Source organism: Sciurus vulgaris (genome assembly GCF_902686455.1).
Source record: "Sciurus vulgaris genome assembly, chromosome: 8".
Classification (NCBI taxonomy): Eukaryota; Metazoa; Chordata; class Mammalia; order Rodentia; family Sciuridae; genus Sciurus; species Sciurus vulgaris.
Genome location: NC_136468.1, coordinates 115,848,177 through 115,861,625, shown reverse-complemented (window position 1 = coordinate 115,861,625; position 13,449 = coordinate 115,848,177). Strand labels below are relative to the sequence as shown.

General features: G+C 41.5%; 1 protein-coding gene and 1 long non-coding RNA gene across 2 annotated transcripts in view; both read right to left on the bottom strand.

Annotated features, from left to right (window-relative positions):
• The window catches only part of LOC306668296, a 547,020-nt gene that overhangs the window by 461,389 nt on the left and 72,182 nt on the right, over positions 1-13,449 (bottom strand). The gene's annotated exons all lie outside the window — the stretch shown is intronic.
• LOC306668288 (testis-expressed protein 38-like) lies at positions 11,675-13,443 on the bottom strand. Its single transcript, XM_079151514.1, has 2 exons — positions 13,211-13,443; positions 11,675-12,692 (listed from the first exon to the last, which is right to left on the bottom strand). Exons 1-2 carry the CDS (start codon positions 13,272-13,274, stop codon positions 12,133-12,135), a joined length of 624 nt encoding a protein of 207 aa, XP_079007640.1. The 5' UTR covers positions 13,275-13,443; the 3' UTR covers positions 11,675-12,132.

Genomic DNA, 13,449 nt, shown 5'->3' with positions numbered 1-13,449 from the left:
TCCCTGAACTAACTAAAATCTACTTAAATAACAGAAACAACCCTTTTATGCTTCAGCCCTCTAGTCCTCCAGACTATTGTAGCAGACACACTGCCACCTTCTAACTTGTTTAAAAGGCTGTGTAAAAGTTTTTTTTTTTTTTTAATAACCATTTACTTATGATCTGATGTTCAGAAATCTGATTTCCTGAAACCGGTAATATCTTACATTTTAAATTGCCTGGAAAAGAAATAATAAAGCCCTCTTTATTCTCACTCCTTTCTTTGAGGGGAGGAGACTTACCTTTTAAAACTGGAAAATGTATATATAGGGAATAAGCTACCTTTTATATTTCATGTAAATTTTTCTTAAATAGCTGCATTTTATAGCGACTTGGAAAATGACCAGTTAAAAGATAGGTTTTTTCTGTTTGTAAATAGTTAAAATGAAAGAAAAATCGTGCATATTGTGTGGAAAGTAGAAAGAATGATTTTGAGCAGGATGTGAACAAGTGACATATTAAAAATCATTTATCTGATCTGGGTAGCAGCTGAAACTATGCTCACATGTACTTAACTCATTTCTCAAAGACCAAAGTGCTGCCATGGGGTTTATCCTGAAGACAGGGGCATTGATTCAGGGACTTGATACCAGCTCCAGGGTTAAGAAAGTGGGATTCTGAGTGTTTATTCCTATTCCCTCAATGAACCCCAACCTGTGAACCAGAGAGTTCTTCTTGGGGATTTTTCTCATTTTTAATTTTCTTTAGGGTTTATAAAAACTTACCCAGTGGGGAGCTACATTTTCCCTGAAGTGACTTAGATTGTCTTCCCCTAGCCTCCACAAGTCTATCTAAGGCTGTAGCTGACTCCTACCTTTAGTACCATCTCCATTGGTAAAAGTCAAGTCCCTAGTCACTAGCCATCTAGACTAGCCACCTAGAGCATTAGCAGAAAGGGCTACATATACTTTTAACCCACAAAACTGTACCCCTTGAGATTTTACCTGGGAGATAGCTAAGAATCTGAGAGATTTTTTTTAAGAATCTGAGATGACAAGGCCAGAAAACTAGTAAAATGAATTGAGTGAAATCATTGTTTCCTTACAGATATCAGCTCAGAAGTAGATAGAGGCTTTCTGTCCAGATGATGCCTAACTGTAGCTGGCACTGTAGCAGGAGCCTTCATGTGATGGTAGCAAATGCAGTATTTTTCCCTTTTGTGGACCTGGCAAAGCAGGTCCCTAGACTGGAAGGAATGGTACCTCCATATCACCAGTATGTTGAGTTTTGCTGTTGTTCCCAGAAGCAGTATTGGGGCAACACAAAAGGAAAACTTATAAAACATAGCCTTGGTATACCCAAGTCAGGGAGAAACTAGAGGATCTCTCCTGGCACCTATTTCTCTAATGGAGTTCATTTCCTTTAACTCATCCAAGTTGACCTGTAAGCTACTGCAGTCCAATACCATTAAACATGGAAAGGCTATTTTTTTTCTACACATAACACTCAGCTTGGTGTTGGTTAACCTTAAAATTTTTTCTAGTATTAACATTCAGTTAAACAAGACAATAGCTTTTCTAACAAATGTATCTGCTTGTCATTATTGCTTATGTTTCACCCTTTAAAAAATGTGTATCTTTAACATTTTTCTTGCCCATCCTAGTTATTTCACTTTCATGGAAAAGTTAAAGTATAGTTAACTTTAGCCTAGCACTTTAGGAAATTTGAAGATAATGTCTTGCTCTTCTGGCTGCTTTCCATGCCCTCCTCATTTTTCATATATACACACTTACACATTTTGTAACAACCAAATAAAGTTCCAGCAGTAAATTGAATTATACTGCTATGTTTGCGATACTTATAAATAATGTCTGCACATGGAAGGCAATTTTGGGGGAGGTGGAAGGTACTGGGGATGGAACTCAAGGGCACTTGACCATTGAGACACATCCCTAGCCCTATTTTGTATTTTATTTAGACATAGGGTGTCACCGAGTTGCATAGTGCCTTTCCATTGCTGAGGCTACATTTGCAATTGCAATCCTCCTTCCTCAGTTTCCTGAGCCACTGGGATTAAAGGTGTGTGCCACTGTGCCCAGCTGGAAGGTGTTTTTTGAATATCTGATTCATATGAAATCTACTTGAGGGAAAGGTAGCTTGTCCTTTTTAGTTTCAAGTTCCTATTCCTAGACAGATACTTTCAGGACACCTTAACTCTTGTAGTATGTCCTCCTTTTTACATCCAGTTGCTATATCCATGGAAAACTAATTTTTTTTTTTTCAGTTTCTTTTTTGGTCTTCCCACCTCAAGTTTTGTCTGCCAGCATCACCCATGAGTTGTGTATAGTGCCATCCCCTCCCCTGCCTGGTCTGCCAGGGGCACCCATCCTGCACCCAGGCCTGTGATACCCTTGTCATCCTGCATGAGAAACTACCATGTCTCCCAGGCAGCGATAGGCATCTCAACTTCCTTTGGTCAAGTCCAGCAGACTCCCCAGCTTACAAGCCCTGTCATTGATGTTAATTTGGGGTTTACATCTCTATGCCATCCTCACTCACCCAGCCTGTGCCTTGTGTTGAGCTACAGTCTAGCCTCACCTGCCACATTCTCAGCTCTGTGAGAAAAATCAGTTTTCATTGTAAATCCTTTTTCCTTTTCAGTGTGACAACTCTTACTGCTTCTCTTCTTTGTTTCCCAAAGCACTACTCCTTGATAATTTTATTCTAATGCCATATATATATATATATACACACACACACACACACACACACACACACACACATACATACGTACATACATACATATATATGTCTAGCATAATGTTTACTTAAAGAGCCTCCCTGCAAGTCAGAGAGGCAAACAGGTATTGTAGAAAGCAAAGACCTGAAGGAATAAAGTGCCTGGCTTCACGATGACTCCAGAGTACCTGGCACTCAGGATAGGGTCTGAGGCAACAAAGGTGAGCAGTGGACACCCTTCCCCTGCTGCTGGCTTTTTTGCATTCTACTGTCCTTTCCTTTCTTTGCAGTTGCTGGACATAACCCCTACCATGCCCCTTTCTGGTCCTTCAGTTACAGTTGAGGATTTTGACTCTGATGGACTCACACTTCTAGTGACCTGTTGGTTGATTTTTAGTGACAGCTTTTGTTTGCTACATACCTCATTGGCTTGCTTACCAACACCAGCAAGATGTGGTTTCTTTCATAACCAAACTGGAACACATATGGCTTTCCTGAAACTTTATACAGCATGTATTGTTTGTTATATGAACCTAACCTACCTTGTTTTCTCATATTAAGAAATACAAATCTACTTTGTTCTAGTGGAGCTATATCGGTCACACATAAGCAATTTTGGTTCTGTTTAGTAAGTGAATTCAAGGTTTTCATGACTCCATTTGAGCTTTATTTATTTCATATCAGTGATAACAACCATTTTACTGTATCTAAATAAAACATTTCCTTCTTTCACTGTGTCTTACTAAAGCCTCTCCCAATTCCCCTGGTTCTTTTTTTTTTATTGTAAACAAATGGGATACATGTTGTTTGTACATGGTATAAGGCATACCATTTGTGCAAACATAAATCTACATAGGGCAATGTTGTTTGATTCTTTGTTATTTTTTCCTTCCCCCCACCACTCCCACCCTTTTTCCCTCTATACAGTCCTTCCTTCCTCCATTCTTGCCCCCTCCCTAACCCTAACTCTAACCCTAACACTAACCCCTACCTCCCCCATTATGTGTCCTCATCCACTTATTAGCGATATCATTCGAACTTTGGTTTTTTGAGATTGGCTTATCTCACTTAGCATGATATTTTCCAATTTCATCCATTTGCCTGCAAATGCTATAATTTTATCATTCTTTATGGCTGAGTAATATTCCATTGTGTGTGTGTGTATATATATATATATATATATATATATATATATATATATATATACCACAGTTTCTTTATCCATTCATCAATTGAAGGACATCTAGGTTGGTTCCACAATCTGGCTATTGTGAATTGAGCAGCTATGAACATTGATGTGGCTGTATCTCTGTAGTATGCTGATTTTAAGTCCTTTGGGTATAGGCCAAGGAGTGGGATAGCTGGGTCAAATGGTGGTTCCATTCCAAGTTTTCTAAGGAATCTCCACACTGCTTTCCAGAATGGCTGCACTAATTTGCAACCCCACCAGCAATATATGAGTATACCTTTTCCCCCACATCCTCGCCAACACCTGTTGTTGCTTGTGTTCTTGATAATCGCCATTCTAATTGGGATGAGATGGATCTTTGGGCAGTTTTGATTTGCATTTCTCTTATTACTAGAAATGTTGAACATTTTTTCATATATCTGTTGATTGCTTGTAGATCTTCTACTGTGAGTGTCTGTTCATTTCCTTAGCCCATTTGTAGATTGGGTTATTTGTATTCTTGGTGTAAAGTTTTTTGAGTTCTTTATATATTCTGGAAATTAGTACTCTATCTGAAGTATGAGTGGCAAAGATATTCTCCCACTGTGTAGGCTCTCTCTTTGCATTGCTAATAGTTTCCTTTGCTGAGTGAAAGCTTTGTAGTTTGAATATATCCCACTAGATTCAACTTTTATTTCTTGTGCTTTGGGAGTCATATTAAGGAAGTCTGATCCTAAGCCAACATGATGAAGATTTGGACCTACTTTTTCTTCTGTAAGATGCAGGCTCTCTGGTCTGATTCCAAGGTCCTTGATCCATATTAGTTGATTTTTGTGCAGGGTGAGAGATAGGGGTTTAATTTCATTCTGCTGCATATGGATTTCCAGTTTTCCCAGCACCATTTCTTGAACAGGCTGTCTTTTCTCCATTACATGTTTTTGGCACCTTTGTCTAGTATGAGAAAATTGTATTTATTTGGGTTCGTGTCCGTGTCCTCTATTCTGTACCATTGATCTACCTTTCTATTTTGGTAACAATACCATGTCGTTTTTGTTACTATTGCTTTGTAGTAGAGTTGAAGATCTGGTATTGCGATACCCCCTGTTTTACTCTTCCTGCTAAGGATTGCTTTAGCTATTCTGGGTTTCTTATTCTTCCAGATGAATTTCATAATTGCTTGCTCTATTTCTGTAAGGTACGTCATTGGGATTTTAATTGGAATTGCATTGAATCTTTATAGCACTTTAGGTAGTATGGCCATTTTGACAATATTAATTCTTCCTATCCAAGAACATGGGAGATCTTTCCATCGTCTAAGGTTTTCTTTAATTTCTTTCTTTAGTGTACTGTAGTTCTCATTGTAGAGGTCTTTCACCTCTTTTGTGAGATTGATTCCCAAGTATTTTTTTTTTTTTTTTTTGAGGCTATTGTGAATGGGGTAGTTTTCCGGATTGTTCTTTCCAAAGATTCATCACTTATGTATAAAAATGCATTAGATTTATGTGCATTGATCTTATATCCCACTACTTTACTCAATTCACCTATGAGTTCTAAAATTTTCTGGTGGAATTTCCTGGTTCCTCTAAGTATATAATCATATCATCAGCAAATAGGTATAGTTTGAGTTCTTCTTTTCCTATTCATATCCCTTTAATTTCTTTGGTCTGTCTAATTGCTCTGGCTAGAGTCTCAAGAACGATGTTGAACAGAAGTGGTGAAAGAGGGCATCCCTGCCTTGTTCCAGTTTTTAGGGGGAATGCTTTCAGTTTTTCACCATTTAGAATGATATTAGCCATGGGCTTAGCATAAATGGCCTTTACAATGTTAAGGAATGTTCCCACTATCCCTATTTTTTCTAGTGTTTAGAGCATGAAGGGATGCTGTATTTTTTCAAATGCTTTCTCTGCATCTATTGAAATAATCATGTGATTCTTGACTTTAAGTCTATTGATATGGTGAATTACATTTATTGATTTCCGGATGTTGAACCAACCTTGCATCCCTGGGATGAAACCCACTTGATCATGGTGCACTATCTTTTTAATATGTTTTTGTATGCGATTTGCTAAAATTTTGTTGAGAATTTTTGCGTCGATGTTCATTAAGGATATTGGTCTGCAATTTTCTTTCCTCTATGTGTCTCTGTCTGGTTTAGGTATCAGGGTGATATTGGCTTCATAGAATGAGTTTGGGAGGGTTCCCTCCTCTTCTATTTCATGGAATACTTTGAGGAGTATTGGAATGAGCTCTTCTTTAAAGGTTTTGTAGAACTCGGCTGAGAACCCATCCGGTCCCGGACTTTTCTTTGTTGGTAGGCTTTTGATGACCTCTTCTATTTCATTACTTGAAATTGGTCTATTTAAATTGTGTATGTCCTCCTCGTTCAGTTTAGGTAATTCATATGTCTCTAGAAACCTGTTGATGTCTTCAAAATTTTCTATTTTTTTGGAGTATAGATTTTCAAAATAGCTTCTAATTATGTTTTTATTTCAGTCGTGTCTGTTGTGATATTTCCTTGTTCATTCCGAATTTTAGTGATTTGGGTTTTCTCTCATCTTCTCTTTGTTAGTGTGGCTAAAGGTTTATCAATTTTGTTTATTTTTTCAAAGAACCAACTATTTATTTTGTCAATTTTTTGTATTGTTTCTTTTGTTTCAATTTCGTTGATTTCAGCTCTGAGTTTAACTATTTCCTGTCTTCTACTACTTTTGGTGCTGTTCTGTTCTTCTTTTTCTAGGGCTTTGAGCTCTAGTGTTAGGTCGATTATTTGTTGAGTTTTACTTCTTTTATTAAATTCAGTCCATGAAATAAATTTTCCTCTGAGTACTGCTTCCATAGTGTCCCTGCGATTTTGATATGTTTCTTTGTTCTCATTTACCTCTAAGATTTTTTTTTAATTTCCTTCCTAATATCTTCTCTTATCCATTCATCATGTAATAGCATATTGTTTAATCTCCAGGTGCTGGAATAGTTTCTGTTTTTTACTCTTTCATTTATTTCTAATTTCAATCCATTATGATCTGATAGAATACAAGGTAGTGTCTCTATATTCTTGTATTTGCTAACATTAGCTTTGTGGCATAATATATGGTTTATTTTAGAGAAGGATCCATATGCTGCTGAGAAGAAAGTGTATTCGCTCCTGGTTGGATGGTATATTCTATAAATGTCCGTTAAGTCTAAATTATTGATTGTGTTATTGAGATCTATGGTTTCTTTGTTCAATTTTTGTTTGGAAGATCTATCCAGTGGTGAGAGAGATGTGTTAAAATCACCTACTATTATTGTGTTATGGTCTATTTGGTTTCTGAAATTGAGAAGGATTTGTTGGACATACATGGATGAGCCACTGTTTGGGGCATAGATGTTTATGATTGTTATATCTTGCTGATTTATGCTTCCCTTAAGCAGTATGAAATGTCCTTCTTTATCCCTTCTGACTAACTTTGGCTTGAAGTCCACATTATCTGAAATGAGGATGGATACTCCAGCTTTTTTTCTGAGTCCATGTGCATCATATGTTTTTCCCCATCCTTTCACCTTTAGTTTCTGAGTATCTTTTTCTATGAGGTGAGTCTCTTGCAGGTAACATATTGTTGGATCTTTCTTTTTAATCCAATCTGCCAGTCTGTGTCTTTTGATTGATGAATTCACGCCATTAACATTCAGGGCTATTATTGAGATATGATTTGGTTTCCCAGTCATTTGGATCATTTTTAAAATTTTATTTATTTATTTATTTATTTATTTATCTATCTATTTATTTGACACGACTTGGTTCCTCCTTTATTTGACAATTCCTTTAGGATAATTCCTTCCTTTGCTGATTTGCTTCTTTGTTTTTCATCTATTCCTCGTGGAATATTTTGCTGAGAATGTTCTGTAATGCTGGCTTTCTTTTTGTAAATTCTTTTAGCTTTTGTTTATCATGGAAGGATTTCATTTCATGGTCAAATTTGAAGGTAAGTTTTGCTGGGTATGAGATTCTTGGTTGGCATCCATTTTCTTTCAGGGCTTGAAAAATGTTGTTCCAGGCCCTTCTAGCTTTTAGGGTCTGGATTGAAAAATCTGCTGATAGCCGTATTGGTTTCGCCTGAATGTAATTTGGTTCTTTTCTCTCACAGCCTTTAAAATTCTGTCTTTATTTTGTATGTTAGGTATTTTCATTGTAATGTGCCTTGGTGTAGGTCTGTTGTAATTTTGTGTATTTGGAGTCCTATAAGCCTCTTGAACTTGATTTTCCATTTCATTCTTCAGATTTGGGAAATTTTCTGATATGATTTCATTGAATAGATTGTTCATTCCTTTGGTTTGTTTCTCTAAGCCTTCCTCAATCCCAATAATTCTTAAATTTGGCCTTTTCCTGATATCCCATAGTTCTTGGAGATTCTGTTCATGATTTCTTACCATCTTCTCTGTTTGTTCAACTTTGTTTTCAAGGTTAAATATTTTGTCTTCAATGTCTGAGGTTCTGTCTTCCAGGTGTTCTATCCTACTGGATATGCTTTGTATGGAGTTCTTAATTTGGTTTATTGTTTCCTTCATGTGAAGGATTTCTGTTTTTTTTTTTAATATCTCTAACTCTTTATTGAAATGATCTTTTGCTTCCTGTATTTGCTCTTTTAACTGTCGATTGGTGTGATCATTCAATGCCTGCATTTGCTCTTTCATCTCATCATTCAGTGCCTGCATTTGCTCTTTCATCTCATCATTTGCTTCCCTGAATATTTTAATGATGTACATTCTGAACTCCCTTTCTGTCATGTCTTCTGCCATGCTGTCATTGGGTTTTATTGATGTAACATCTAGATTTGTTTGGGGCATTTTCTTCCCTTTTCTCATATTGTTCAGGTATCAGTGGACTGCTGAGATATTGCAGATTTCCTGTATTGACTTATAATGTCCCTGAAGATATCTAGTATGTCCCCTCTTAGCCTTCAGTAGGCTGAAGTCTTGGAGGAAGTTGATAGCATGGTGCTCCGCAAGGAAAGCTGCTCTCTAGGGTGGTGGCCTTCAGGTGTGGTATATTCCCTGCTAGTGGACAGAGGTACCTCCACCTGTTGACCAATGGTCATCCAAAGGGGAACTAGGCTGCGGGCTGAGGCAAGGCCTGTTTTGTGCCTGTGTCTCTGATTTTACCTTCCTTGTGGGAAAACCTCACCTGCCAGGGAAGACTCACCTGTGGGGAGGTCTCGCTGGTCAGTTCCCCTCCTAGAGATTCCCCTCAATCTGCAGCTACCGCCTGGGCTGGGCTGCCTTCCTCTGCAACGTTCCCAGGGGTCCGGCCCTACCTCCTGAGCCTGGGAGCCTCACCCTTCGCAGACGAGTCTCCTTAGGCTGCCTCTCCTCAGAGAATATGCCCGCAGTCTTGGAACCTTTGCTCCGCCCCTAAGCGTTTCTCTGTGTGGCTCTTCCACCAAGAAGACTCCTAGGTCCTGGGACCCTGCTCTGCACCTAATCGCCTGGCTATGTGGCCCCTCCTGTGAGCAGCCACCTGGAGCCCCATACAATCGCTCCGAGTCCCAGAGACCTGCCGCTCGCCTCTTCCTCCAGACAGCTGCCCGGTGTTCAGGTGCGGTCACTAGGAGTCCAAGCAACTCACTGCGTGCCTCCTCCTCCCGCCAACCGCCTGTAGCCCTGGGCAGTCACTCCGAGTCCAAGTGACCCGCCCCGTTCCTCCTCCTCCTCCAGGTAGCCACCCGGGTGTTCAGGAGTGGTCACTCTGAGTCACTCTGAGTCGCTCTGAGTCCACGTGACCCACTGCACGTCTCCTCTGGGCAGCCGCCTGGAGCTCTGGTGCGGCCACTCGAGACCAAGTGACCCACCACGTTCCTCCTCCAGGCAGCCCCCCAGTGTTCAGGAGTGGTCGCTTTGAGTCCAAACAACTCACCACTCGCCTCCTCCTCTGAGCAGCCGCCTGGAGCTCCAAAGCAGTCACTGCGAGTCCATGTGACCCACCCCACTCCTCCTCCTCCTCCTCCAGGCAGCCCCCCCGCCGGTGTTCAGGAAAGGTTGCTTTGAGTCCAAACAGCTTGCCACACAGCTCCTCCTCCTCCGGCAACCACCCATAGCTGTGGTATAGTCACTCCAAATCCAAGCGGCCACACTCCTCTTCCTCCTCCTCCTCCTCCTCCGGGCAGGCCCCGGCATTCAGGAGTGGTTGCTCTGAGTCCAAACAGCTCGCCGCGCAGCTCCTCCTCTGGCAACTGCCTGTAGCTCTGGTGCAGCTGCTCTGAGTCCAAGCGCCTCGCCACGCTGCTCCTCCTCCTCCTCCGGGCAGGCCCCGGTGTTCAGGTGTGGTCGCTCTGAGTCCAAACAGCTCCCCTCGCAGCCCCTCCTCTGGGCCGCCACCCGGAGCCCCAGTGGTTGCTCCGAGTCCAAGCGCTGTGCTGAGCAGCCTCCTCTACAATGCTCCCAGTTGTCCGAGTTCACTGCTCCAGCAGGGGGAGGGGTGTCTTGCTGGGCAGCTCTACTTCACAAAGTTCCCTGCGTTCTGGTACTACCGCCCCATCCGGGACACCTCCCCTATGGGAGAGACGCACCCGGGTGCTTTGAGTTGGTCCCAAGTCTCTCAATATCTCCTCTTTTGAATCCTGAGTCCTGGAGCACCATGAAATGCAGCCACCCTCTAGTCCGCCATCTTGAAACCCCTCCCCTGGTTCTTAAGAGAACAAAAAATGTGCTTTGATCCCTATGTTTATGGATTCCATCCTTCTTTGAGAGCAAGGACTAACAGATGGTGGACACAATGCAGTGTTCTAGTGAATACTGTAGGTCTTGGACTTTAGGCATGTGCAGGGTTGAAAGGGGCAAGACTTAGAGTGGACAAGGTGTGGAATGAGAGAACCTCTACCCCTGTTCTACCAGGGAAGATCCACTTAGTGTCATTATATATTTTGAGTTATAATATAAGATCATGTTTATAAAAGGGAAAAGAAAATTCTTGCTTACCTTAAAAAATTAAAAGAAAAAGGCTTAAAATCCATTGGTGGACAGAGGTCATAAAGATAGGGCTAAGGCTTTCTTTGCAGTTGCTGGACCTAATCCCTTCAGCCCACACAGAAAAAAAAAAAAAAAGAGAGAAAAGAAATAAACTATGTTTACTAAGTGTCAAGAATCACAATCTTTGTCACACACACACACACACACACCCATACACACAACACTCCACAAAATAGGCAAAAACTGGGAATTCCTCTCAGGGAAGACTACATTTAAAGTTTAGAGCAAAAAGGGTGAGTGGGTTTGCTCATTTCCAAAGTCAATGGCAAAATGTTTGTGCCAGAACCAGGCTTTCTCATCTTTAACCTGGGGCCAAATAGCTCATAATTACATTTTTCTCTCTTTTTAGGACCATTTCCAGAAAGTATAAAAGGTATTCCCGTGTAATAGAGTGATAGGGGACTCCTCACTTTTGGGTAGCCAAAAATACACTATGAATGTGTTTCTGTGTATAATTTTAGGATGTTTTCACCAGCCCTTCCTCTAAGCCAATCTGTGGACCAAGTTGACGACACTGCAAATACTAAAGCATTGAACACATATGTTTTAACAAGACATGATTAGGGAAAGAATACCTGGTGGAAAGACCAGGAACGTTAATGCCAGGCAGATGCAAATTGATTAAGTGGCTCAGCAAAAACAAACAAACAAAAAAAATAATGGCATATGCCCTTGGAACCTGTCATCAGTTAGAAGACTCATGATAGCCATTTTGCATTGCTCTTGTGTTAGAAACAATTCACAGACAACGACCTAAGAATCAATACACCATAGATAGCAGTCATTAGGCTCAGAGTGTGGTGTGGTTCATGGGCCTCATGATGACTTGTTTGACCAGTGGCATAGCCATTGTGGACTGCCATACCTGTGTGCCCTCAGCAACTGTCATTCTTGTGGCAATTGAACTTTCCATCCTGCACAACAGCACTGCTTTTGGACACCTAGCCCAGGGTCTTGCACATGTTTGATCTTAAATCCTGGATGGAGGGAACTGAGCTCATCCACAAGTATTCATTCAATGTGTGTCTTCAAAGCCAACCTCCAGTTCTCATTGTATTGGTTAGACTTGAACCACCATCAAACAGGGAAAGGACATTGCCCTCCTACCAGCAAATGAGACACAACAGACTGAATTTTCCAAAAATCTTTAATAACGTAACATTCAACTGGGCCCTGTGTGTCAACATGACTGCCTTCAGTGGAGGCTAAATATATGAAGCAAAAAGTTTCACACTGAAACAGTTCACTCCAGGGCCAGTGTGGGAAGGGAATGGACATTTCTTTGAGGATAGATGTCTAACGGGTAGGAGGCAGAGCGTTCCAGCATGGGAGGCATTTTGTGGAGGGGTGGGGCAAAGGGTATCTCTTGAAAGATGGGGATTGGGAATGGGGATCTGGTCTGGCGCTGTGTCACCCAATTAGGTAGGGGCTGCCGTGAGACCACCAGAGCAGCTTCCATAGCAACAGGGGTCTCTGCCCTGGGGTTGCTGCCTTTGTTGCCATAACCCCTGCCTTCAGGGGTGTCTGTCTCCCACAGACAATCAGGCATCTGCAATTTCATCTCCGTGTTGGTAATAGCTGGGGAAGGACCTATATTGATTGCTGCATCAATACCATTACATTTCTGGGTATTTAGCCAGTATAAGTGTGGGCTATAAGTGAAGGTGGAAGCTCTCATCACTTCCACCCAATGCTGGGCACGCCTCTCCCGCCGCAGCTTCTTCCTCCAGTGCAGAAATGTAATGCAGCCACCGGTAATCACACAACACAGTCCCATGAGTCCAAAGAATAGTGAGACCCAGGCTGAAGCAGTAAAAGAAAGAAAAGAGGCAGCTGACTGACAGTTCAGGCTTGGGAACTGAACTGTTTTTCATTCCTCTCCTTGATTTAGCTCATTCATCCATCCATTCCCTCCCTCCCTCCTTAAAGACCTATCTCATCATTTTATTCAGTTAAATCTAGGTCTGCAGGGAGCCTAAGAGTCCATGTTAGCCTTTTAGAGATAAGGGACACTAGGTCTAGAGGGGACATGAGTGGCCCAGACTCAGTCAGGACTTCTGGCTCCCAGTCCAGGACCCATCCAATCCCTCAGACTGATAAACTGAAGTTAAGGGCAAGACCCTCAAGGAACCACTTGACAAGGACACCAATGTATCTTTTGTGGTTGGGGAGAACATGGTCTCTTGCTTATAAAACTCCTTAGTTACCTAGAGGAGTCTGTCTCTTAACTCTTTAGCACTCCATGCAGGAGCCACCACTCTATCCATCCAAAGCATCTTCCCTGACAGTTTGTCCCCTCAAAGGACTGGAGGGATACTTACTGCCAGGAAGGCCCAGGTTCTCCATTTGAAGATCCATACCGTTGAGACTTGTTACCAGGCCCATGGCTTGGCAAAGAATGAACTCCCCCACGAATCTGTCCACCAGTGGGAGTCTTCGGAAGGCACAAGCCCCATTGTTGCCTAAAGATGATGTCACCAGGTTCTGAGCACTGGGAATTCCAGGGCTGGTGCTTGTGGAGCAGCTCTGAGTTGATGGAAGGAAGGGACACCATCTTGTG